This window comes from Dioscorea cayenensis, chromosome 12 (assembly GCF_009730915.1).
Source record: "Dioscorea cayenensis subsp. rotundata cultivar TDr96_F1 chromosome 12, TDr96_F1_v2_PseudoChromosome.rev07_lg8_w22 25.fasta, whole genome shotgun sequence".
In the NCBI taxonomy this organism is placed as follows: domain Eukaryota; kingdom Viridiplantae; phylum Streptophyta; class Magnoliopsida; order Dioscoreales; family Dioscoreaceae; genus Dioscorea; species Dioscorea cayenensis.
The window spans coordinates 12,797,861-12,822,882 of NC_052482.1; the positions used below are offsets into that span (position 1 = coordinate 12,797,861).

Here is a 25,022-nt window from a genome sequence, read left to right on the forward strand (position 1 = left end):
TTGTTTACACAAGAGGTAGTACTTGATGACCCATACACTTGGGATATTAACAGACCAATTGTAATATTACTTACATATTTGCATATTTATATTTGAATATTTTCACATAAACTCATAAGTGTCCGTCACAAAGGTTTCAAATGAGATAGGTGTTATTGCTTGAACTTATTTACCTCCTCCATGATTGATCAAGAAACTTGACTAGAAGGAGCACATAAAACTAGCATTTGATCATCTTGCCATAAGTGACAAGTATTTGTTTATACATGTTATAAGTCAGTATTATATATAGATTGAGCATGACTTTTATAAATTTTATGTGTGCATTTCATATTTTTATGTTCTTATATGTAGCTAGGGTATGTGAAGACCCCTCGGGGGAAGAGTTGGTAATGTGGAGTAATTTTAAGGGTTTGAGCAAAAAATTATCTCAGTTTCAAACAGCAGAAGACCACATCACCAACCACACGGCCGTGTTATCTCACATGGGCATGAGATATAGCCATTTTAGACAGTAGGATTACTATTGTAGAGGCACTTTGTAAGCCTTTTTTCTCTATATTTTGAAGAGCTTTTTGTAGGAGAAGAAAAGGGCTTCTGAACTAAGCTTGGGAGGAGGTTCAGCTGACCAAGAGAAACTCGAGCACCATTCTCCATCACCCACATAATCATCCACACCACTGGTCCACTTGAGCAAATGTCATTCAGAGATAATGATTCCTCACTGGAGAACCATCATTCGGCTATTTGGAAAACCTATTGTCAGACCTTCTACCACTGACTTGGAAGGAGTTTTCCTTGATTTTGTTATAAATTTCATTATTATTTCTGATCTTCGATTATATTGCTCCAAGAGGAATTAAATCTTTGTTGGGTACTTGGGTATCTGAACCCTATTGTTGTATTATGATTTAATTTAATTTGGTATAATCTCCTAAACAACCATCTACTTTTTTCAAACTTACCCCTTTAGTCCCTTTAATTTGAACTTTAACTTTTTGATCCCTCTACAATTTTAATTTAACCATATCAGTCCTCCTAAACCCTAAACCCTAAACCCTAACTGATAAGTGCTTGTGCGGTAAGAATGCGAAGCGTTCTTTCCTTATGATGAGCATTATTTTTGTCAGGTTTTAGTGCTAATACATGTGTATTTATATAATTTTATGCAGGTTGGGTTGTGAGGCTGATTATTTATGAAAGAAACCATTGTAGATCATTTTACGCATTATTTGGAGGATATCTTGAGAAGGCTCAAACGCGGAGAGATGTGTTGGGTTTAGAATGCTAGAATGTGTGAGAACCTCCTTGTATTCGAGCTAAAGCAATGATTCGGAGGGGCACGAAGGCAGTTACATCCTAGTATTTCGGCTTGTGCATATTTTGCAAGATCTCCACCAACGTGATCGTTTATTGAAGAACCAAGATGATCTACGATGTGAGCGTGTGCCCGTTTATGTTACCTCGATGAAAGCATGGATTCGGGAGTATTTTGGGCCGTCACTGTAGCAAGTACTGTTTACAGCCGGCCGAAGAAGGAGCAAAACAGAGGAGCTACATGGGCGTGTGGAAATTCCACTTCCCCCTGCGTTACTTCAACAGGCCCATGTGGAATATCCATAGGGGTGTGTGGAATCCCGATTCCAACCCTATTTAAGGCCGATTTCAGCTTCGATTTGAGGATTCTTTTCTCCATCTTTTCTCCAACTTGAGAGAGGGCTGCGGCTAGGGTTTTGAGAGGTATTGGCTAGGGATATGGGGAGGTTCTATGGCTCCGACATCGTCATCTCTTTGGAAGAAGGTTGGTAAGGGAGCCTCCATCAGATTGATTCGGCGAGGCGTATCTTATACCGGACAAGGGGATCTTGCGACGAGTAGAGGATTCTCTACAAGACCATCGCTACAACTATTGAGGGGGTTTTTCCTATGGATTGTTTTCTTTTACATTTGATTTCATTATCGTTTGTATTGTACTCCATGGAGAGCTTGACGAGGATCCCCTTGCGTATATCCCGCAAGTGCACGGGTCTGTCGAAGTAACAATCCCGGGTGAGCGGGTATCGAATCCACAGGGAATAGGGGATAAAAATGCTTAATTCGATTCTTAGCTATGTGGAAGATCAATAGTGATAAGTGTGACAATGATTCAATTCTCAACAATAAAAGCAACAAGTAAGAGAGCAAAAGTAACGAGGAGGTAAGGCAATCGATAAAGATGGGGTACTCGGATAATGGTTCACCTAGGATAATCGCTTCAAGTGCAAGAACCCTCTATTATGCTTCCTAATCAATGCAATGGTGAGTCGTGGAAATCCTTACATACATATTCCCAAATCTAATGTTAACTATGCCTAACTCTATACATGTCCCGGAGGAGAAATCGAACAATCTCAACACCTCGCACTCGCATAGAGTTGCAATGAGCTCTAGGGATTCCAAGTGATAAATCTCTTCGTAAATATCTAACCCTTTGGTCCAGCCGGAAGGTCCCTAGCCACAATTAAGCCCTAGATACTAAGATCACCTCAACGCTTCACTCCATTGCACGCGCAACTAGGCCCCAGCGGAGGTTAATTCCTCACAGCATTCACTCTATTATGGCCGCAAAGAACTCAAGGAACGGAGATAGAATCTATTACGTCGGAGGGCAAAGGGGAAGCTCCAGTACCTCTCGACTCACCCTCTCAACCCTCTCCAACCTAGCTTTGTCTAACGCTCGTGGTGTGTCACTCACTCACAAGGTTACCAAAAAGAACTCTCAACCCTAGTGTCACTCTAGGGTAAATGTTCATACAATCAAGCATTCAAGGTTGGAACTCACAATAAACATCAATTTATTTAAAGCATAATAAAGAAGTTCAATGAAACGAATACATCCTAGGGTTCACAATCATCCAAGTACCCACTAGGGGTTTAGCTCTACATGGAGCTAAGTAAAATCAAAGAAATAGAATGTAAAAGCAATGAATCCATAAAGAAAACCCCTCGATGGTCGTGTCGATGGTCTTGTGGAAAGTCCTCTACTCGTCGTCCAAGGATTCCCTCATCCGGTATAGGATACGCCTCGACGAAAGCTCCCCTACCAACCTTCTTCCTAAGGAATGACGATGTTGGAGCCATAGAACCTCTCCAAAATCTTGGCCAATACCCCTGAAAACCCTAGCTGAAGACCTCTCGCAAGTTGGGGAAAAGATGGAGAAAAGAATACCAAAATCGGGGTTGAATCGGCTTTAAATAGGGCTTGAATCGGGCGACTACACGGGCATGGATGCTCCACGCGCCCGTGCAAAATTTCCACACGGGCGTGGATAATTTCCACATGCCCGTGTGGATTCTCTGTTTCTCTGGTTTCTTGGGCGGCTGTAAACAGTGCTGCTACATTACATGCTACAGTGCTCCGCTACAGTATTCGCCCTGAATAGTTTCCCGATTCCATACTTTCATTGGGATAATGCAAACGGGCACACATTCACGTCGTGGATCACTTGCTTCTTCAATGGTGTGCACGTTGGTGGAGCTCTTGTTCTATGTGCATAAGTCAGAATGCTCGAATGTAACTGCCTTTGTGCCCCTCCAAATGGATGTGCCCACTAGAATACGAGGAGGTTGGCACACACTCTAGCATCTCACACCTGACCTATGTCTTTGCATTTGAACCTTAGCAAGATTTCCTCTAAAATAGGTGCATTATGATCCACATTGGCCTATTTCCTTCATACTCGACCTCACAACCCTACCTACATAAAAGTAACATAAAAACACACATATTAGTGTAAAAACCCAAGAAAAGTAATGCTCAACATAAGGAATGAACGCTTCGCATTCATATCGCACAAGCACTTATCAGAGCTAAACCCCTAGTGGGTACTTGGGTATTTGTGAACCCTAGGATGTATTAGTTTCATTGAATCTTTTTATTATGCTTTCAATTAATTGATGTTATTATGAGTTCCAATCTTGAATGTTTGATAGTTTGAATACTCCCTTAGAGTGACACTAGGGTTGAGAGTTCATGTGGTAACCCTTGTAAGTGAGTGACACACCACCAGAGTTAGACAATGCTTGATTGGAGAGGGTTGAGAGGGTGAGTTGAGAGGTACAAGAGCGTCCCTTTTCCCCTCCGGTGTGATAGATTCTACCTCTGTTCCTCGAGTTCTTTGCGGCCATAATAGAACGAATGAACTCAGGGATGACCCTCCGCTGGGGCTTAGTTGTGAGTGTAACGGAATGAAGCGTTGAGGTGATTTTAGCATCTAGGGCTTAATTGTAGTTAGGGAACTTTCTTCTGGACCAAAGTGTTAGGTCTACAATTAGGAAGAGATTTATCACTTGGAATCCCCAGAGCTTAATGCAATCCTTCTTACAAGTGCGAGGTTGAGAGGTTGTTCAACCTCTCCTCCAGGACATGTAGAGGATTAGGCTTGGTTAATCCTAGATTTGGGACCATGCATTTAAGGATGTCCCTGACTCACCATTGCATTAGTTAGGAAGCATAATAGAGAGTTCTTGCACTTGAAACGATTTTCCTAGGTGGATCAATACCCGGGTACCCCATCTTTATCGATTGCCTTACCTTCTCTTGTACTTTTGCTCTTTTTCGGGTTGTTTCACTTTTGAGAATTGAATCTTGTCACACATATCACTATTCATCTTTCATATAGTTAAGAAGAAAATGAAGTATTTTTATTACCTTTTCCCTGTGGATACGATAACCCACTCACATGGGATTTATTACTTCGACAACTCCGTGCACTTGCCGGGACCACTATCACTAACCATAAACAATAAAAAAGTGTGACATGGCTCATTTAAACATAGTAGAGTGACTAAAAGGTTGCAATTTAAAGTGAGAGACTAAAATGGTAAGTTTGAAAAATTAGAGGAACTATTTAAAGAATTATAGCAATTTAATTTATGCTTCCTTAATTCTAGTTAATTTGAGTTGCATCCTTCTGTTTTGATTGTCATACATCCCTAATTATCATGAGCTTAGTTGTGCATTTGGGTTGAACTATTAACAAGTTGAGAAACCCACTAGGGCTAGACCTACCAAGAATGGAAAGGGTTGAGAGGGTGAGCCTATAGGTAGAAGAGTGCCCTTTTTCCCCTTCAATTTGATCACAACAACCTTCATACTCCAGTGAGCTTCAGCGATCTTATGAACCCTATTGAAGATAGTGATCATGACCGAGGTTTATAGAGGATTAGGGGTTAGTCATCTCGAAAGAGAATTTGACCTAATTTAGCTGATAAATTTGGCTCCCTAGAGCGTAAAGAATTCATAGGGGGTTTAGGAGAAAAGAGATATCACCGCTAGAACCTTGTAGGGGAATAATTATTGGTTGCTATGAGAACAGTACCGGTGTATTTTAATGTATTATTTTAATAGTTTTCTTTTTAGATAAATTTGGATGTTGTTGGCATTGAGGAAAATCCAAGTATAATTGATTGTGTAGTTGGTATATTGAAAAATAGGACTAGATATCATCGTTAATCTATGAGCATGTACTATTTAAGTTTTTCGTGCTATATGTGTGCAAGGAAAAAGAAACCTATTAAGTTTATTACTTAAGGGAATTGGGAAGATTTGTGTGATTATTGGAATAATGTAAAACTAAGGTCTATACATGTATCTTATTAATCATTATTAGTAACGAGCTTTTATATTACTTATGTCACGACCCTAGCTTGAGGAATTGACAAGTGGCTGCATACCTACAAGGTCATTGATGTGAACACCTGCAAGTGCACTGGAGTCATCAAGTAATACCCTGTATGTGACACAATGTTCGTATTTGATAAGTTCTTGTGTATTAGTAATACGAAGTATTCTTTTCTTACATTGAGCATTACTTTTCTCAAATTTTATCGCTCATACATGTGTATTTGTGTTATTTTTGTGCATATAGGGTTGTGGAGACAAGTATGGAAGAAAGAAGTCAAAGTAGATCGTGCATGCACGTTGTTGATGAAATCTTGGAGTGAAAAAATGTGAAGACACAAGTTGTGCTAAAAAACATATGAGTGTGTACCAACTTCTGTTGTGCTTGAATGAACATGCAAATTAGAGAGGCACAAAGGCAGTCACACTCATATGTTCCGACTTGTGCAATGCTAGGAAGATTATTATCAAATGTGATTTTATTGAAGAAGCAACGCGATCTACCTCATGAATGTGTGCCTATTCATATGGCCTTGATGAAAAGTGTGAATTCCGGAGTATTTTGGTGGGCTAGTATAGCAGGTATTATAGTAAATCACTGTAGTAAAGCTATTGTAGTAGTTACTGTTCACAGGCCGCTGAAAAATCAATTCCTATAGATTCACACGGGCATGTGAAGATTCCACATGCCCATGTGGATATCCGATTCTAGCCCTATTTAAGTCATGATTTCAGCCTATTTGGAGTATCTCTTATTCTATCTTTTGCCCATCTCTTCACAATCTTTGGAGGTGCTCGCTGCTACAGTTTTGAGGTTCTTTTGAAAGACTTTTTGAGTGGTTCTATGTCTTTCAACACCGTATTATTTTAGAAGAGAGTTATTGGGGGAGCTTTTGTCAGCATCGATTCGGCGAGGGGTGCCCTAGGCTTGACGAGAGAACCTTTGGAGAAGACGCGACTACTCCACAAGACCATTGATACGAATATCAAGGGGGTTTTACTTATGGATTGCATGCTTTTACTTTCGATTTTATTATTGATTATATCTTGCTCCATAGAGAGTTAAACCCCTAGTGGGTACTTGGACTTGTAAACCCTATGATGATATTGTTTCTTTGACCTTTCTATTATATTTCTTTAATTGATGTCTTTAATGTAGTTCTAATCTTGAATGCTTGTTGAATGAATTTTCCCTTAGAGTGACACTAGGGTTGAGAGCCTACATTGGTAATCCTTGTGAGTGAGTGACACACCATGAGGGCTAGACAAAGCAAGATTGGAGAGGATCGAGAGGATGAGTTGAGAGGTAGCAGAAAGTCACTTTTTCCTCCGGTGTGATTTATCCTACCTCCACGTTCAAGAGTTCTATGTGGTCACAATAGAGTGAAGTGGTAACAGGTGAACTCTGCTGGGGCTTAGTTGTGTAAGCAACAGAGTGAAATATTGAAGTAATCCTTAGTTTTTGAAGCTTAATTGTGACTAGGGATCTTTTGCCTAGACCAAAGGGTTAGATCTACATTAGGAAATAGGGTTTATCACTTGGATTCCCTAGAGCTTTAAGCAATTTTGCACAGTGTGAGGTGTTGAGACTAAAGTAATTTCTCCGTCGGGACATAGTGTAGGGTTAATCACGGTTGACCTTAGGTTTGGGACCATTTATTTTAGGATTTCCATGACTCATTAAGGATTAGTTAGGAGACATAATAGTTGGTTTTGCACTTGAAAAAATAGTTGATAAGTGCTTGTGCGATATGAATGCGAAGCGTTCATTCCTTATGTTGAGCATTACTTTTCTCAGGTTTTTACATTAATATGTGTGTTTTTATGTTACTTTTACGCAGGTAGGGCTGTGAGGCCGAGTATGAAGGAAATAGGCCAATGTGGATCATAATGCACCTATTTTGTTGGAGATCTTCCTAAAGTTGAAACGCGAAGACATAGGACAGGTGTGAGATGCTAGAGTGTGTGCCAACCTCCTCGCATTCGAGTGAGCACATCCATTTGGAGGGGCACAAAGGTAGTCACACTCGAGCATTCCGACTTATGCATATAAGAACAAGAGCTCCACCAACATGTATATCATTGAAGAAGCAAGTGATTCACGAAGTGAACGTGTGCCCGTTTGCGTTACCCCGATGAAAGTATGGAATTGGGAAGTTATTCAGGTCGAAACTGTACCAGAGAAATGTAGTAAGCACTGTAGCAGTACTGTTCACAGCCGGCCGAGAAATCAGAGAAACAGAGAATCCACACGGGCGTGTGGAAATTATCCACGCCCGTGTGGAAATTTCGCACAGGCGCGTGTAGCATCCACGCCCGTGGAGTTGCCCGATTCCAGCCCTATTTAAAGCCGATTCAGCCCCGATTTTGGTATTCTTTTCTCCATCTTTTCTCCAACTTGAGAGAGGGCTTCGGCTAGTTTATTGGCTAGGGTTTTGGAGAGATTCTACGGCTCCGACATCGCGCGTCATTTGGAAGAAATTTATTGGGAGAGCTTTCGTCAGCATCGATCCGGCAAGCTGTATCCTAGGCCTGACAAAGTATCCCTTGCGACGAGTAGAGGACTCTCCACAAGACCATCGACACGACCAGTGAGGGGGTTTCTTTATGGATTCATTGCTTTTACATTCGATTTCTTTGATTGTACTTAGCTCCATGGAGAGCTAAACCCCTAGTGGGTACTTGGGTGATTGTGAACCCTAGGATGTATTCGTTTCATTGAACTTATTTATTATTCTTTCAATAAATTGATGTTTATTGTGAGTTCCAACCTTGAATGCTTGATTGTATGAACATTTCTCCAAGAGTGATACTAGGGTTGAGAGTTCTTGTTTGTAACCTTGTGAGTGAGTGACACACAACGAGCGTTAGACAAAGCTAGGTTGGAGAGGGTTGAGAGGGTGAGTCGAGAGGTACAGGAGCGTCCCCTTTCCCCTCCGACGTGATAGATTCTACCTCCGTTCCTTGATTTCTTTGCGGCCATAATAATGTCAATGGTCTAAGGGATGAACCTTCGCTGGGGCCTAGTTGCGCTTGCAATGGAGTCAAGCGTTGAGGGGATCTTAGTATCTAGTGCTTATTTGTGGTTAGGGACCTTCTGCCTGGACCAAAGGGTTAAGTCTATAATTAGGAAGCGATTTATCACTTGGAATCCCTAGAGCTCATTGCAACTTTATTCGAGTGCGAGGTTGAGAGGTTATTTAATCTCTCCTTTGGGACATGAATAGAGTTAGGCATAGTTAACTTTATATTTTTGACTATGTATGTAAGGATTTCCACGACTCGCCATTGCATTGATTAGGAAGCATAATAGAGAGTTCTTGCACTTGAAGCGATTATCCTAGGTGAAGCATCATCCGAGTACCCCATCTTTATCGATTGCCTTGCCTTCTCCTTACTTTTGCTCTCTTACTTGTTGCTTTTAATTGTTGAGAATTGAATCATTATCACACTTATCATTGTTGATACTCCACATAGCTAAGAATCGAATTAAGTGTCTTTACTCCCTACTCCCTGTGGATTCAACCCCGTGCACCCGGGATTATTACTTCAACAAACCCGTGCACTTGCGGGATATACGCAAGGGGACCTTGTCATCGGCATAGGATTAATTGAGCACACTAGAGAAATGACAGTGGTGGCATCTATTGCTTCCTTAGGGATATAGACCCTTGTCTCCATTGGGATTGTTGAGAAGCAGGGAAGTATTTATCGCCTTGCCCAGTGGCAAGGATCACATTCACGGGACCCCGGTACTTCACATGGAACTGAGACTGAGTTAGAGTCTAACCTGGATACTAGAGAGAGTTCATCATCTTTGGCGGCCAGGTTCGAGTTATTTCGCACTCAGGTCCAACAGCTGATCCAGAGCCTTGAGCGAGGATAAAGGGATATCATTACGGCACAGAAGCGGATTGAGCGCGACTTAGCTGACCTCCTGAACATTATTTGCTGCTCATCCTCATTGACCTCTTTTGCCACTACTTGCGCTGTGTCCTCACTTTCTCTGGTCTCTTAGACCGGTGACATACCTTTGTTTATTTTCTATCTGTTTTTCTACTTTGTTTGTTTGGTGTTGTTCAAACTTATACTTTTGAGCTAGCTAGGGTCTCTCTCCTACTAAGATTTCTTTTATTTGTATCAGAGCTCTCTTACCCATGTTTTATTTCCATTTCCTCTTTAAAAATTGTTGAATGATGATAGGCTCCTTCTTCTTTTTAGGGTTATTGATTTTGGGGAGCTTACACTTCTCGCCTTCATTGTGTGGTTTACCCCTGATCCATGTGGAACAACTAGGATCACACCAAGGAATCAGGGAAGTTTCGTCACTCCAATTCTTTATTTATTGTTTTTCATTCCCCACTTTTCTCTGTTGACTTAGATACATTGAGGACAATGTACGACTTTAGGTGTGGGGATGGTTTTCTTTTTACTTGGAGTGTTTCATATTCATGCATGCTTGCTACCTATTACGGCTATGATTGTTCAGTTAAGGACTTCCTAGCTTGGTAGAATGATAGTTGTGAGATGTACATTGCATGTGCTTGAATGTAGCTCTGTTTCATCATTAGTGCACCTGCATACATGTTCACGATTACTTTCACCTTGTACGCTGCAACCAACCCATTATAATGACTTTGGCATTAGTTTGTTAAATTCTTTTTTCAACGCACTTTTAAAAGCTTTTGAGTTCCTCCACCGTTTTCGCCAACCATAAGTGAAGTTTGTAGCAAGTAGTTTATAAAGGATCATGAGATGAAAAAAGGGGTCTATCTCAATATTCCTCTGCTTTATAAGCATGAATGTGTCTATGGTGTTGTTTGGATCAGCTTATAGCTGACCCAAAAGCACTTATTTTATAAGTTAAGTGCTTATGAGATTTTATATTGTGTTTGGATGGGCTTTTTTGAATAAGCTCAAGCTGTGAAATAAGCTCAAATACAGCTTATTTTAAAAGCTGCCAAAGACTAGCTTATGGAAATAAGCTGTTTTTGATAAGCTATTTGGTTAAGTGCATTTACTAAAATGCCCTCAGTCAATCCAGTAAAAAGGTATTTTAGTAATTTTTTGCTGTAAAAGTAATTTTTAAATAAACATCCAAATATTTTCACAACTACAGAAGTGTTTCTGAAACTAATACATCCAAACGAAAAAATATGCATAAGCACTTAACTTATTCTAAAAGTACTTTTTCCAAAAGTGCTTCTACAAAATTTTAAAAAACCACTTTTTTTAAAAGCCAATCCAAACAACCCCTATGTAGACTGTAATCGAGTAAGAGGGTGACTCTTGTGCCTAGCCAGCATTTGCATCCATCTGAAAGATATTTTTTTGAGCAGCCTATGTTAGGCGGCCCCAAGAAAGAAAGGAGAAATTGTGTATATATCTGTGGGAAAGAAATAAAGTATCTCTTGTGATCTCTTGGAACCTGTTTCATGGTTACTTAATAGTTAGAATTGTGTTGAGGAACCAAATGACTTTTAACTGAATATTGAAGAGGTCTTTAGCACTTTAATGCCATCTTCATTATGTGTGAGGTGAAAGGTCATCCTGGGTTAATCCAGGGTGTGAAGGTCAAGGTGAGCATTAGCACACACAAATAGGGCACTATGGATGAAGCAGAGCTAATATCACTTCACTATTCATTGACCAGCTCACTCCTTGATTTCTGCCCATTCGTGCTTGTGGAGTTCTTTACTTTTGAGCTTGAGGTCGCACTTTTAGCCGTTTATCTTGTTTCCCTTTGTTCTTCATGTTTGTTTGCTTGGGGACAAGCAAACGCTTAAGTGTGGGGATGTTTGATAAACGTCTAAAAGTACGTATTTTGCATATATTTGTTTTGTATTATTCTTTACATTTATTTGTTGAATCGATAATCCTGGCCCAGAAACACCGTTTTGATGCCGAATTCATCTCCAATCGCGTCACTGAGCACCTAGGTCTTCTAATGGGCCTGAATTGCAAAAAAATAATACAATTTAGACCAAAAGGATGTCGATTCAACAAATAAATATAAAGAATAATACAAAACAAATATATGCAAAATACGTACTTTAGACATTTATCAAACATCCCCACACCTAAGCGTTTGCTTGTCCCTAAGCAAACAAACATGAAGAACAAAGGGAAACAAGATAAACGGCTAAAAGTGAGACCTCAAGCTCAAAAGTAAAGAACTCCACAAGCACGAATGGGCAGAAATAAAGGAGTGAGCTAGTCAATGAATAGTGAAGTGATATTAGCTCTGTCTCATCAAGAATGTTCCAATGAGTGTGTGCAACCTCCCACCTTGACCTCCACATCCTGGATTATCCCAGGATGCCCTTTCACCTCACATATAAGGAAGATGACATTAAAGTGCAAAAGACTTCTTCTATACTCAGTTAAAAGTCCTCTGGTTCCTTAACACGGATTTGACTCTTAAGTGATTATGTAACAGGTTCCAGGAGATCACAAGAGATACTTTATTTTCTTCCCACACACATACACACTTTCTCTTTTTCTTGGGTCCGCCTAACATAGACTGCACAGAAAATAATCTTCAAGATGGATGCATATGCTGGTTAGGCACAAGAGTCCCCCACTTACTCGATTACAGTCTACATAGACGCATTCCTGCTTATAAAGCATTATAATACTGACATAGACCCTTTTTTTTTGTTTTTTTTTCTTCTTCCTTTTTTTTTAAAAAAAAAATTCTCATGATCCATAACAAACAACCCGCTACAAAGAAGTTCAATGGGGGAACTCAGAAGCTTTTAAAAATGCATTAAAAGACCGAATTTAACAAATTAATGTCAATGTCATCATGATGGGTTGGTTGGAGCGTACAAGGTGAAAGTGATCATGAACATGTATACAGGTGCACTAAAGATGAAACAGAGCTACATTCAAGCACATGCAATGTACAACTCTGATAAGTGCTTGTGCGATATGAATGGGAAGCGTTGATTCCTTATGTTGAGCATTACTTTTCTCAAGTTTTTACATTAATATGTGTGTTTTTATGTTACTTTTACGCAGGTAGGGCTGTGAGGCCGAGTATGAATGAAATAGGCCAATGTGGATCATAATGCACCTATTTTGTAGGAGATCTTCCTAAAGTTGAAACGCGAAGACATAGGACAGGTGTGAGATGCTAGAGTGTGTGCCAACCTCCTCGCATTCGAGTGAGCACATCCATTTGGAGGGGCACAAAGGTAGTCACACTCGAGCATTCCGACTTATGTATATAAGAACAAGAGCTCCACCAACATGTATATCATTGAAGAAGCAAGTGATTCACGAAGTGAACGTGTGCCCGTTTGCGTTATCCCGTTGAAAGTATGGAATTGGGAAGTTATTCAGGTCGAAACTATAGAAGAGCACTGTAGCAAGTACTGTAGCAGTACTGTTCACAGCCGGCTGAGAAATCAGAGAAACAGAGAATCCACATGGGCATGTGGAAATTATCCATGCCCGTGTGGAAATTCCGCACGGGTGCGTGTACCGTCCACGCCCCTGGAGTTGCCCGATTCCAGCCCTATTTAAAGCTGGTTCAGCCCCGATTTTGGTATTCTTTTCTCCATCTTTTCCCCAACTTGCGAGAGGGCTTCGGCTAGGGTTTCAAGGGGTATTAGCCAAGGTTTTGGAGAGGTTCTACGGCTCCGACATCATGATTCCATTAGGAAGAAGGTTGGTAGGGAAGCTTCGATCGAGGCGTATCCTATACTGTACGAAGGAATCCTTGGACGACGAGTAGAGGACTTTCAACAAGACTATCGACACGATCATCGAGGGGGTTTATTTATTGATTCATTGCTTTTACATTCTATTTCTTTGATTGTACTTTGCTCCATGGAGAGCTAAACCCCTAGTGGGTACTTGGGTGATTGTAAATCCTAGGATATATTCTTTTCTTTGAACTTCTTTATTATGCTTTCAATAAATTGATGATTATTGTGAGTTCCAACCTTGAATGCTTAATTGTATGAACATTTCCACTAAAGTGACACTAGGGTTGAGATTTCTTGTTGGTAACCTTGTGAGTGAGTAACACACCACGAGCATTAGACAAAGCTAGGTTGGAGAGGGTTGAGAGGGTGAGTCGAGAGGTACAAGAGCGTCTCCTTTCCCCTACGACGTGATAGATTCTACCTCCGTTCCTCGAGTTCTTTGCGGCTATAGTAGAGTGAATGGTCTAAGGGATGAACCTCCGCTGGGGCCTAGTTGCTTGTGCAATGGAGTGAAGCATTGAGGTGATCTTAGTATCTAGGGCTTAATTGTGGCTAGGGACCTTTCGCCTGGACCAAAGGGTTAGGTCTAAATCTAGGAAGAGATTTGTCACTTGGAATCCCTAGAGCTCATTGCAACTCTATGCGAGTGCGAGGTGTTGAGATTGTTCGATTTCTCCTCTGGGACATGTATAGAGTTAGGCATAGTTGACCTTAGATTTGGGACTATGTATGTAAGGATTTCCACGACTCACCATTGCATTGATTAGGAAGCATAATAGAGAGTTCTTGCACTTGAAGCGATTATCCTAGGTGAAGCATCATCCGAGTACCCCATCTTTATCGATTGCCTTGTCTCTTCCTTACTTTTGCTCTATTACTTGTTGCTTTTAATTTTTGAGAATTGAATCATTACCACACTTATCATTTTTGATACTCCACATAGCTAAGAATCAAATTAAGTGTCTTTACTCCCTACTCCCTGTGGATTCGACCCCGCTCACCTGGGATTATTACTTCGACAAACCCGTGCACTTGCGGGATATAAGCAAGGGGACCTTGTCAAGCTCACACCTATCATTCTACCAAGCCAGGAAGTCTCTAACTAAACAATCATAGCCATCATAGGTAGTAAGCATGCAAAAGGATAGAATACTCCATGTAAGAAAAACATCCCCACACCTAAAGTCGTACATTACCCTCAATGTACCTAAGTCAGCAGAGAAAAGTGAGGAATGAAAAACAATAAGTACATAAATAGAGTAAAGAAACTTCCCTAATTCCCTGGTGTGATTCCAAAGTGCTCCACATGGATCAGGGGCATAGCACATAATGAGGGCGATAAGTACAAGCTCCGCAAAATTAATGATCCCAAAAAGAACAAGAAGCCTAACATCATACACAATTTTTTTTAAAAAAAAAGGGGAAATGGAAATAAAATACGGGAGAGAGAGCGTTAACAGAAACAAAATAGGAGCATAGTAGGGGAAAGGCCCTAGCTAGCTCAAAAGTACAAGTCTGAATAACACACAACAAACAAAGATAGAACAGAAGAACAAATACAAAATACACAAAAGTATGTCATGGTTCTAAGAAGCTGGAGGAAATGATGATGCAACACAAGTAGTGGTAGCAGAGGTCCATGAAGATGAGCTGTGAGCAATAGTCAGGAGTTCAGCTAAATTGTGCTCAATCCGCTGTTGTGCCGTGATGATCTCCCTCTGTCCACTCTCAAGGCTCTGTATCCACTGCTGGACATCAGTGTTAAACAACTCAAACCTGTCTGCTAAAGATGGTGAACTCTCTCGATCATCTTGATCTGACTCAAAATTAGTCTCAGCGTCATGTGAAGTGCTGGGGTCCTGTGAACATGATCCTTGCTGCTGAGCAAGGCGATAACTACTTCCCTGCTTCTCAACAATCCTAATGGAGACAAGGGTCGAAATCCCTAAGGGAACAATAGATCCTACCACAGACATGCCTCTAGTGCGCTCAATTAATCTCATGTCGCGGATGAGCCGAGTGATGTAAGGTCCCACGAAGATAGCTCCCAAACGAAGAAACTTGCCTTGATGGGAAAGAGTCTCCTCCACCAAGTGCCCCATGTGGATAGGATGACTCTCAAGGATGCTATACAATATAATCAGATCGTGGTGCGTCACTACCCCAGTAGAGTCGGTTCTGCGCCCACCACTCCTAGTCAGAAGAGCATGAATATATCGGAGAGTGGGGTTGGTGAGTTTGGAGGCCTTTCGAGTACGAGAGTTAGCCGAGATGGACCCCCAATAAGATGCATTCACCTTCAACTGTGGGGTTTTATCAACTGTCTGCTTGAACGCGGATGATCTTAAGTACACTTCCATGTATAACCCCATGTGCACACCAATATCATCCTCAGAAACACGGTGTTTCTTCCCAAAAGCTCGGAACGTGGTGTGGCTAGAATGATGAGTGAATGGGTATTCTTTGACAATCTCGAAGGAGCTAAGGACCTCCAAGCTAAGCTCCTTGAATGAGACTTCCTCAATTGAAAATAATTTGTCCCAACCATCATGTGAAATGAGCTCCAACACCATGCCATCTAAACTCAATGTGCTCAGAGCTTCCCAATCAATTTTTCTCACCGTGCCGAACAGCTTGCGTGATAAGAGTGCATAACGTGTTTTGTGTTCTTCTTTAGAAAACCTTGGTTCTTGCACGGGAGGAGTAGGTTACCTCCTAGCCATCTTGGAAGCAAATATCTTGATGGGCATCCTACACAAGCAAAGTGGAGATCATTCAACCAACTTACAACAAAGAAAGCACCAAAAGAATGAAAAAAATTCAAGAAAATGCCAGTGCTACAGTAGTTTCGGAAAACTTTTTCAAGAACTTTGCTTGTAAAAGTAGCAAAAAATTGTAAAAATCAAGGAAAAATTCTTGATAATCATTAAGCATTCATTCAAAAACTAAAATCCAAGAAATTTCACCCACAAAAGCATGAAAAGCTCAAAGTTTTTAGTGAAAGAACAAACCATCAACCAAGAGTTAGACGAGCAAATATAATTGTTGGATCCGGCCAAAAGCTTGCTCAAACTCCAATTTTATGTCACTAAAATGGGAAAGAGTGGGAGAAGAGCAAACTAGAGCAAAAAAAATGAAGGAAAACGGTGGAGAAATGAGGGAGAAAAAGGTAGAAAAGTGGAGGAGATGAATGAATAGTGTGGTGCCCTAAGCCCTTAAGTATACCCTTCACTCTAGTGATCTTGCCGACCATCCTTGCCACCGCAAGGATGGTCCTAAAGACCCTCGGGATGAGTCTTGAGGGGCATCTTTGCAGCCACAAGGATGGTCCTCAAGACTCTCTGGATGAGTCCCGAGGGGCATCCTTGCGGCCGCAAGGATGGTCCTCGGGATTTTCCTGATGCACGTCGATTCTCCACGTGTTGCACACTTCGTTTATGATTAAAACCATGAAAAATAAAGCCAGAAACATCGACAAAACACTCAAAACATCATCAAGATTGCATCAAAAATAAGAATTACTCAAAGACCACATGACAACTAAGGGAATACAAAGGCTAATGAGAAAAATACAACCAAAACACACTAAAAATACAAGTCAAACACACAAACACAAATGAGAAAAATAATACGAGGAATGAAATGAACTTGGGTTGCCTCCCAAGAAGCTTTGTTTAAGGTCATTAGCTTGACGTGCATTACCTCAAACGATCATGGTGGAACAAATGGATAGAAGTTACCTCGAGCCCTTGGAACCGTATTGCCACTTGGAAAATTCAATGAAAGGCATGAGAAAACTTTAAATTTACCCTGGTTTCCAAATAATAAATGATCAACTTTATCCAGTGGTAATGTGGACAACTTTTTCTTCTCTTTTTGTTTCTCCTTCGATTTTCTCCAAATCTTCTTAACACCCTTAATTTTCTTGCCATTGAGTGGTGAATTACCCCCCACTTGATTAATTAGTTGTGTTGGTGGAGGGGGAAGTTCTTCCTTGGCATCTCGGCATGCGAACTCATCCAAGTACTCATCCAAAGGGTTCAAGGCAAGCACCTCCTGTACACGATCAGAAATAATCTCATCAGTAGTATCTGTGAAGTACAGTTTGATTATCATGATTATGTGTATGCTTCATTGCTTCAGGGAGGGTGAAGACCACTTGCTCGTCTCTGACCCTTAAGGTCATCTTGCCCTCTTTAACATCAATTAGAGCACCTGAAGTGTTAAGGAATGGGTGTCCAAGGATCAGGGGAACCTCAACATCATCATCCACATCTAGAATCATGAAATCTACAGGAATGATGAGTTTGTCAACTCTAACAAGGACATCTTCAACTACCGCTCGAGGCCTTCGCACTGATCTATCTGCAAGCTGCAATGTCATTCTTGTAGGCCTTAGGTTTTCTAATCCCAGTTTTAAGAACAAGTTGTATGGCATTACATTTATGCTAGACCCAGAATTGGCTAGAGCATGCTCTGTCATTCCTTCACCAAGTACACAAGGAATTACAAAACTACTCGGATCCTTTAACTTTTGTGGCAGCTTTTTCTCTAGAATAGCCGAGCAGTTCCTAGTAAGTGCAACTGTGCCCTGATCCTCTAACTTTCTCTTATGAGTGAGTAGCTCCTTCAAAAACTGGGCATACTTTGGCATTTGAGCTAGTGCCTCAATGATTCGAATATTTATGTGAAGTTGTTTGAAAATATTGATGAATTTCTTGAATTGGGCCTCATCCTTATCTTGTTTGAGTCTTGAGGGGTACGGTATCACTGTCTTGTATTCGTGCCCCCTTGAAATATTAGGATTAGGGCAGTCTTCAACAAGTTTCCTCCCGTTGTCCTTACTTGCATGTTCATCCAAATTAGGGTCTTCCTGGACGGTTACCCCATCATTGGGAGCACTTCGGATCTCTTTTTCCCTTGCTTCCAACTGCCTCCCACTTCTCAAAGTAACAGCTTGTAAAATTGTTCCCTTGGGTTGCATTCAGTGTTGCTAGGCAAACTCCCTGAGGATTGTTCAGCTTGCCCACGAGCAAGCTGTCCCACTTGGTTCTCTAGAGATTGGATGGATGCTTGAACATTTTTCAGTACTGCACCGAATTCATCAAGTTTCTTTTCATTCTGCGCGAAACGTGCCTCCATGCCAAGCATGAATCTTGCTAAAATATCCTCCGTGGAGAGTTTCTTCTCTTGTAGAGGAGGGGCATGCTATTGGTTTCCCTGAAATGGTGAGGCTTGTACTGAGATTGACCTTGATTCCAAGAGGGATTTGACGAGCCTCTCCAACCATAATTGTAAGTGTTGCCAAATTGGTTCCCTGGTCCTCGTTGTCCACCCCCAACATAATCAACTATTTCTATAGGAGGTGATGGGGCAACAAAAATCAGACATTGTGATGTTGCATGCCCTGCCCCACAAGTGTCACATGACAAAACGGCCTTGGAACCAGAACTAGACCCCAACCTGAGCTGGTCAACTATTTGTGCTAGGGCGTCATGCTTCGAACTCTACTCAGTGACATGCTTTGTCAAGGCATCAATCTTCGCAGTCAATGCTATGGATTCATTCACCTCATACAGCCCTACAACCCTTGGAGGCTTCTGTCTAGTGCTCTAATGACACTCATTGTTGGACATGTTCTCAATTAATTCCTCGGCCTCTTGAGGAAGCTTGTTGCTTAAAGAACCACCTGCCTTTGCATCAATAAGCTGCCTAGTAGCATAATTCAGCCCATTGCACAACATCTACACTCTCATCCATGCAGGGAAACCATGATGAGGACACTTACGAAGAAGGTCCTTGAATCGTTCATGGGCTTCAAAGAGTGTCTCAGTATCACCATGTCGGAAAGACAATATCTCCTGCCTTAGTCTTGCAGCCGTGCTTGGAGGAAAATATCCGGCTAGGAACTTCTCAACCATTTCCTTCCAAGTGGTGATGGACCCCGGAGCTAAGGATGTGAGCCATCTGTATGCTGCACCTCTCAAGCTGAACGGAAACAATCTCAGTCTGATGGCATCATCTGATATTGAATTGATCTTTAAAGTGGAGTAAATTTGAAGGAATCGAGCAAGATGGGCATGGGGGTCCTCATCCGCTAGACCACAAACTGTACTGAATTCTGAATCATCCCTATGGTACTCGCCTTGATTTCAAAGTTATTAGCTGGAACGGTTGGTACTTGGACACTTAATTCTTCTCCGGTGAATTGTGGCCTTTCATACTCCAATAAGGTCTTCCTAGGCTCCGCCATGACTGATGGTTCACTCGACTCAACCCGAACCTCTTGTTGTCTAGAACTTTCTGTTGTTTCTCTCAATCGTTGATATAAAGTTCTTTCTATCTCATTATTAGGTTCAGTCAAGTTTGCTTGACTTGTGCGTGTCATAAGATGTGTACCTAAACGAATTGAGGAGTCAAGACGTTAGTTAATAGCAAGAAACACAAAGATGGAATATTCACAAGTGTCAATAACCAAAAACGAGAAAAGCACAAAAACAAAAAACAAACGAGTGAAAACAAAAAAAAAAAGAAAAGGCTAAATCAACAAGTGTACAGCTTTCCAAATATTCCTCAGTGATTGTCCCGGGCAACAGCGCCAAAAACTTGATCGACACAAAGTGTGTACACTCGCAAGCGCACGGGGTCGTCAAGTAATAAACCACTCGAGCACGCACGAATAGGTCGTATTCCCAAGGGGCCTGAGGAGCTACCCTACTCACTTCTTACCTGTTGTTTAGCTCACCAATTCCAAGATAAAAGAAAAGAAGAAAAGAAAGTAAAACGAAAAGCGAGATGAAATCTTAAAAAGTACAAAACAAGTAAAACACGAGAGATGCCCACAGTTGGAAAATGGTCACGGATGCGGATTCCCAAGGGGGTTACTATAGTGAGTAGGAAATTGAGTAATAAAGCACGTGGCTAGTTGGACCGAGAAAACCAAGACCTAGGTCAACCTGATGGTCATGGCAATTGACCCCTAACCCGGTGCAAGTGTTGAGCACGGAATTTCTTCCGCCCAACTTCCCACTCGGTTGAAAGGAAAATGTCGGTTTTCACAAGGTAGGATGGAAACACAAGTAGTTTTCAACCCTAGGATTGGAGGGGTACAAATACCCGATGGTCACGGTATATTTATACAATGAACCCTTCCTAGTTTGGTAGAGTCTAGCACTAAGGCAATGGTTATGCTACAAAGTGCTACTAAGAATTTGATACATCACTCAATCAAATGTAACAAAACAAGCAAGAACACCAAACAAGGATCACAACAAGCCGAACATGCATAAACTACTCAACCAATCCAAAACATCACAAGTTCACCCCCCAGGTTCACCTACATCCGGTGAACTAAGGGTTTAGTTGTTCATGTTCAACAAGGAAACCAAATAATCCATACAAACAACTAAAGTAAACATGAGGAACGCTCCCTCAAATGATGAAGATCGAATGATCCAAGAATCCCTAGAGAAAGCCTCCCAAAGATTCCACTCGAAGCGATGGCTTCCCGTTGTCTTCAACCTCCAAGCAATGATGCCCTAGAAGTAACCCTCCTCGTTCTTGCTCTCCCCGCCGAGAAAATGCTCAGATTTTTTCCCTTTTTGCCATCCCAAAGCTTGGGTTCAAGTGATGTGGATGTGTTCTCCAAACCCACGCCGGCCTTGTCCCCCCAAAGAAGAAGAAGAATCAAGCCGAAGATGCCCAAGAAATGCCCTTCAAGACCTTTTAAGTGCCCAGATCCCGATCGGTAAATAGGTCAGTATACCGGGCATATGCCGACCCCTCGGGAATTTCAGTTTTCTGCCGAGAAGCCCATGATGAGCTACAGTGAAACTGCTACAATACCGCTCCAGTACTATGCTACAGTCATCCCAGCCCAGAAACGCCGTTTTGATGCCGAATTCATCCCCAATCGCATCGCTGAGCACCCAGGGCTTCTAATGGGCCTGAAATGCAAAAAAAATAATAAACTTAGACCAAAAGGGCATCGATTCGACAAATAAATATAAAGAATAATAAAAAACGAATTCATGCAAAATACATACTTTTAGACATTTATCATGTTTAGAGAGAGTCAGAGGCTATCCTGAGAGCACATAAGGGCTTGGGTCTGCCAATGTGAAGCTCCCCTGTAGAATCACACGAGTGTGTGTAATTTCCACACGCCCGTGTGAATGTGCAGACATTGAAGAGGCGCGACTTTTTCTTTATAAAATGCTCTTTAACTCCCAAACATACAAACGTCACCCCCGATCACTCTCCCGACCCCTCGCCATCTGTATATAGAGTTCTAGGGTTGTTTGCCTGCTGTATTCAAGGTTTTTCATCTTCACTTCGTTGGTAAGCACTCTTTCTGTATTTCTTTTGCCATACTTGATTTCATTTGATTGAACTAGTGATCGTTGTCTTGTTTGTATGTTAAAATTGTTGGTGTGTGGTTTAGAGTGAGTTTTGAGAGATTTTTTGATGTATTTGTGGATTTTTGCATAGTGGCCTTGCAGTTTTCACGCCCCGTGGGTCCACACAGGCATGTGAAATTTCCCCATGACCGTGTGGATTTCTACAGTATTGTTTTGTGAGTTTATTTGATCGATTCTTTGTCTAATTTTCGCAAATATGGATACCAGAATAAAGATAGTGGCCGGAAAACATCATAGAGAAAACTCACCTAAGCCAGAGCGTATGGAATTTGTGATTCCCGAGCACTAGGCTCATTTTGACAGGCTTTTGAAACTTAAGTTTGGCCAGACACGATTCCCAGACTTGAGTGCACTCAGATAGGTTCAATTAGCTGATGATATGGCTGATGAGGTCAAGGAGCTATTGTGTATGGGTAGTTGGCGCAGCTTGTTAACTCTTTGTGACCCTGCCATTTGTATGTTGAAGTTAAAGGTGCTGCTGTCATTCGAGTTTGATCGCTCTTATTCCAATTTTGACAGCATAGATGCTATTTAGTTAGAGCTTTCGGAAAGTACCACAACACGAGTGTGACTCAGTTCTCGATCTAACTTGGGCTCTATGACGAAGCATTCACCAACACAGAGGATTATGAGCAGCTACCTACAGACCACACCGGCAGTTTGATGCCACAGTGCACATACAAAGTGCTGTGCGGATAGGGACATTATGATCCGGGGGTGTCCAAGGCCACGTGTCTTTCCCAACCTCCATATCGTTACATTAATGGCATTCTAAGCAGGTCAGTGAATGATCATGGTGACAGTACTGGAGTCTTGTGTCAGCAGGAGCTGTTGTACCCTATTCGATGGTTCAGAGTATGCCACTCCACTTGGGACACATCCTGGCAGAGTACTTACGGCACCAGGGACAGTATGCAAGGATCAGTGTCCTCTTCTCCGACCCATACATTACCAGACTCATCACCGGTATGGGTTTATTGGACGCTATTTGTGGGGACAAGAAGATGATCATACCTGCTCCCCTAGGCATAGAGACGATGAGATTGATGGGGATGGTGCACAAATACAGAGACAGGGTGTATGTGCTGAACATGACCCTACCAAAGATAGCTGAGGGAGAAGGTAACGCTGCCGAGGGTTCTCAGCCTGTGCAGGAGCCACAGCCGAAGCAGACGGAGAAAGAGGCACTGTCCAGTACACAGAAGTCATCTCCAATGCACATTCTATCTCTCTCTCAAGCCTATGATCATTTTGAGAAGCTCAAGAGTGCAATGGGGATCCTACCGACTGAGATTACTAAGGTTTGCGGGACACAGGCCATGAACCATAATGAGGTGATGTCCCGTCTCGACATTGTACAACAATTATTAGAGCGAGATGCGACTTTACCATTCATTATGAGGCCCAGAGCTTCATCGAGCCCTCAAGCATCTCCAGCACCACCATTACCAGTTCTAGCGCTAGTTGATCCACCTATTTCACTAGCACTAGTAGCATCAGTAAAGACGACTGAGCCTGACTGATAAGTGCTTGTGCGATATGAATGGGAAGCGTTGATTCCTTATGTTGAGCATTACTTTTCTCAAGTTTTTACATTAATATGTGTGTTTTTATGTTACTTTTACGCAGGTAGGGCTGTGAGGCCGAGTATGAATGAAATAGGCCAATGTGGATCATAATGCACCTATTTTGTAGGAGATCTTCCTAAAGTTGAAACGCGAAGACATAGGACAGGTGTGAGATGCTAGAGTGTGTGCCAACCTCCTCGCATTCGAGTGAGCACATCCATTTGGAGGGGCAAAAAGGCAGTCACACTCGAGCATTCCGACTTATGCATATAAGAACAAGAGCTCCATGATAAGTGCTTGTGCGATATGAATGCGAAGCATTCATTCCTTATGTTGAGCATTACTTTTCTCAGGTTTTTACATTAATATGTGTGTTTTTATGTTACTTTTAAGCAGGTAGGGCTGTGAGGCGAGTATGAAGGAATTAGGCCAATGTTGAGCATTCCGACTTATGCATATAAGAATAGGAGCTCCACCAACATATATATCATTGAAGAAGCAAGTAATTCACGACGTGAACGTGTGCCCGTTTGCGTTACCCCGATGAAAATATGGAATTGGGAAGTTATTCAGGTCGAAGACTGTAGCAAAGAACTGTAGCAACACCACAGCAGTACTGTAGCAGCACTGTTCACAGCCGGCCGAGAAACCAGAGAAACAGAGAATCCACATGGGCGTGTGGAAATTATCCACGCCCGTGTGGAAATTCCGCACGGGCGCGTGTATCTTCCACGCCCGTGGAGTTGCCCGATTCCAGCCCTATTTAAAGCCGATTGAGCCACGATTTTGGTATTCTTTTCTCCATCTTTTCTCCAACTTGCGAGGGGGCTTCAACTAGGGTTTCGAGGGGTATTGGCCAAGGTTTTGGAGAGGTTCTACGGCTCCGACATCGTGATTCCATTAGGAAGAAGGTTGGTAGGGGAGCTTCGGTCGAGGCGTATCCTATACCGGACGAAGGAATCCTTGGATGATGAGTAGAGGACTTTCCACAAGACGATCGACATGACAATTGAGGGGGTTTCTTTATGGATTCATTGCTTTTACATTCGATTTCTTTGATTGTAATTAGCTCCATGGAGAGCTAAACCCCTAGTGGGTACTTGGGTGATTGTGAACCCTAGGATGTATTTGTTTCATTGAACTTCTTTATTATGCTTCCAATAAATTGATGTTTATTGTGAGTTCCAACCTTGAATGCTTGATTGTATGAACATTTCCCCTAGAGTGGCACTAGGGTTGAGAGTTCTTTTTGGTAACCTTGTGAGTGAGTGACACACCACGAGCGTTAGACAAAGCTAGGTTGGAGAGGGTTGAGATGGTGAGTCAAGAGGTACAGGAGCGTCCCCTTTCCCCTCTGACGTGATAGATTCTACCTTCATTCCTCTAGTTCTTTGCGGCCATAATAGAGTGAATGGTCTAAGGGATGAACCTCCGCTGGGGCCTAGTTTCACGTGCAATGGAGTGAAGCGTTGAGGTGATCTTAGTATCTAGGGCTTAATTGTGGCTAGGGACCTTCCGCCTGGACCAAAGAGTTAGGTCTATAATTACGAAGCGATTTATCACTTGGAATCCCTAGAGCTCATTGCAACTTTATTCGAGTGCGAGGTTGAGAGGTTATTTAATCTCTCCTCTGGGATATGAATAGAGTTACGCATGT

General features: G+C 41.9%; 1 protein-coding gene and 1 non-coding gene across 2 annotated transcripts; one reads left to right on the plus strand and one right to left on the minus strand.

Moving 5' to 3' along the window:
- Nucleotides 1-17,458: 17,458 nt before the first annotated feature.
- LOC120273170 lies at nt 17,459-18,361 on the minus strand. Its single transcript, XM_039279812.1, has one exon. The coding sequence runs from the start codon at nt 18,359-18,361 to the stop codon at nt 17,459-17,461; it is 903 nt and encodes a 300-aa protein (XP_039135746.1).
- Nucleotides 18,362-19,143: 782 nt separating this feature from the next.
- On the plus strand, nt 19,144-19,250 carry LOC120274273. The gene has a single exon (XR_005540803.1). It is a non-coding gene; the product is annotated as a small nucleolar RNA R71 (small nucleolar RNA).
- Nucleotides 19,251-25,022: the final 5,772 nt, after the last annotated feature.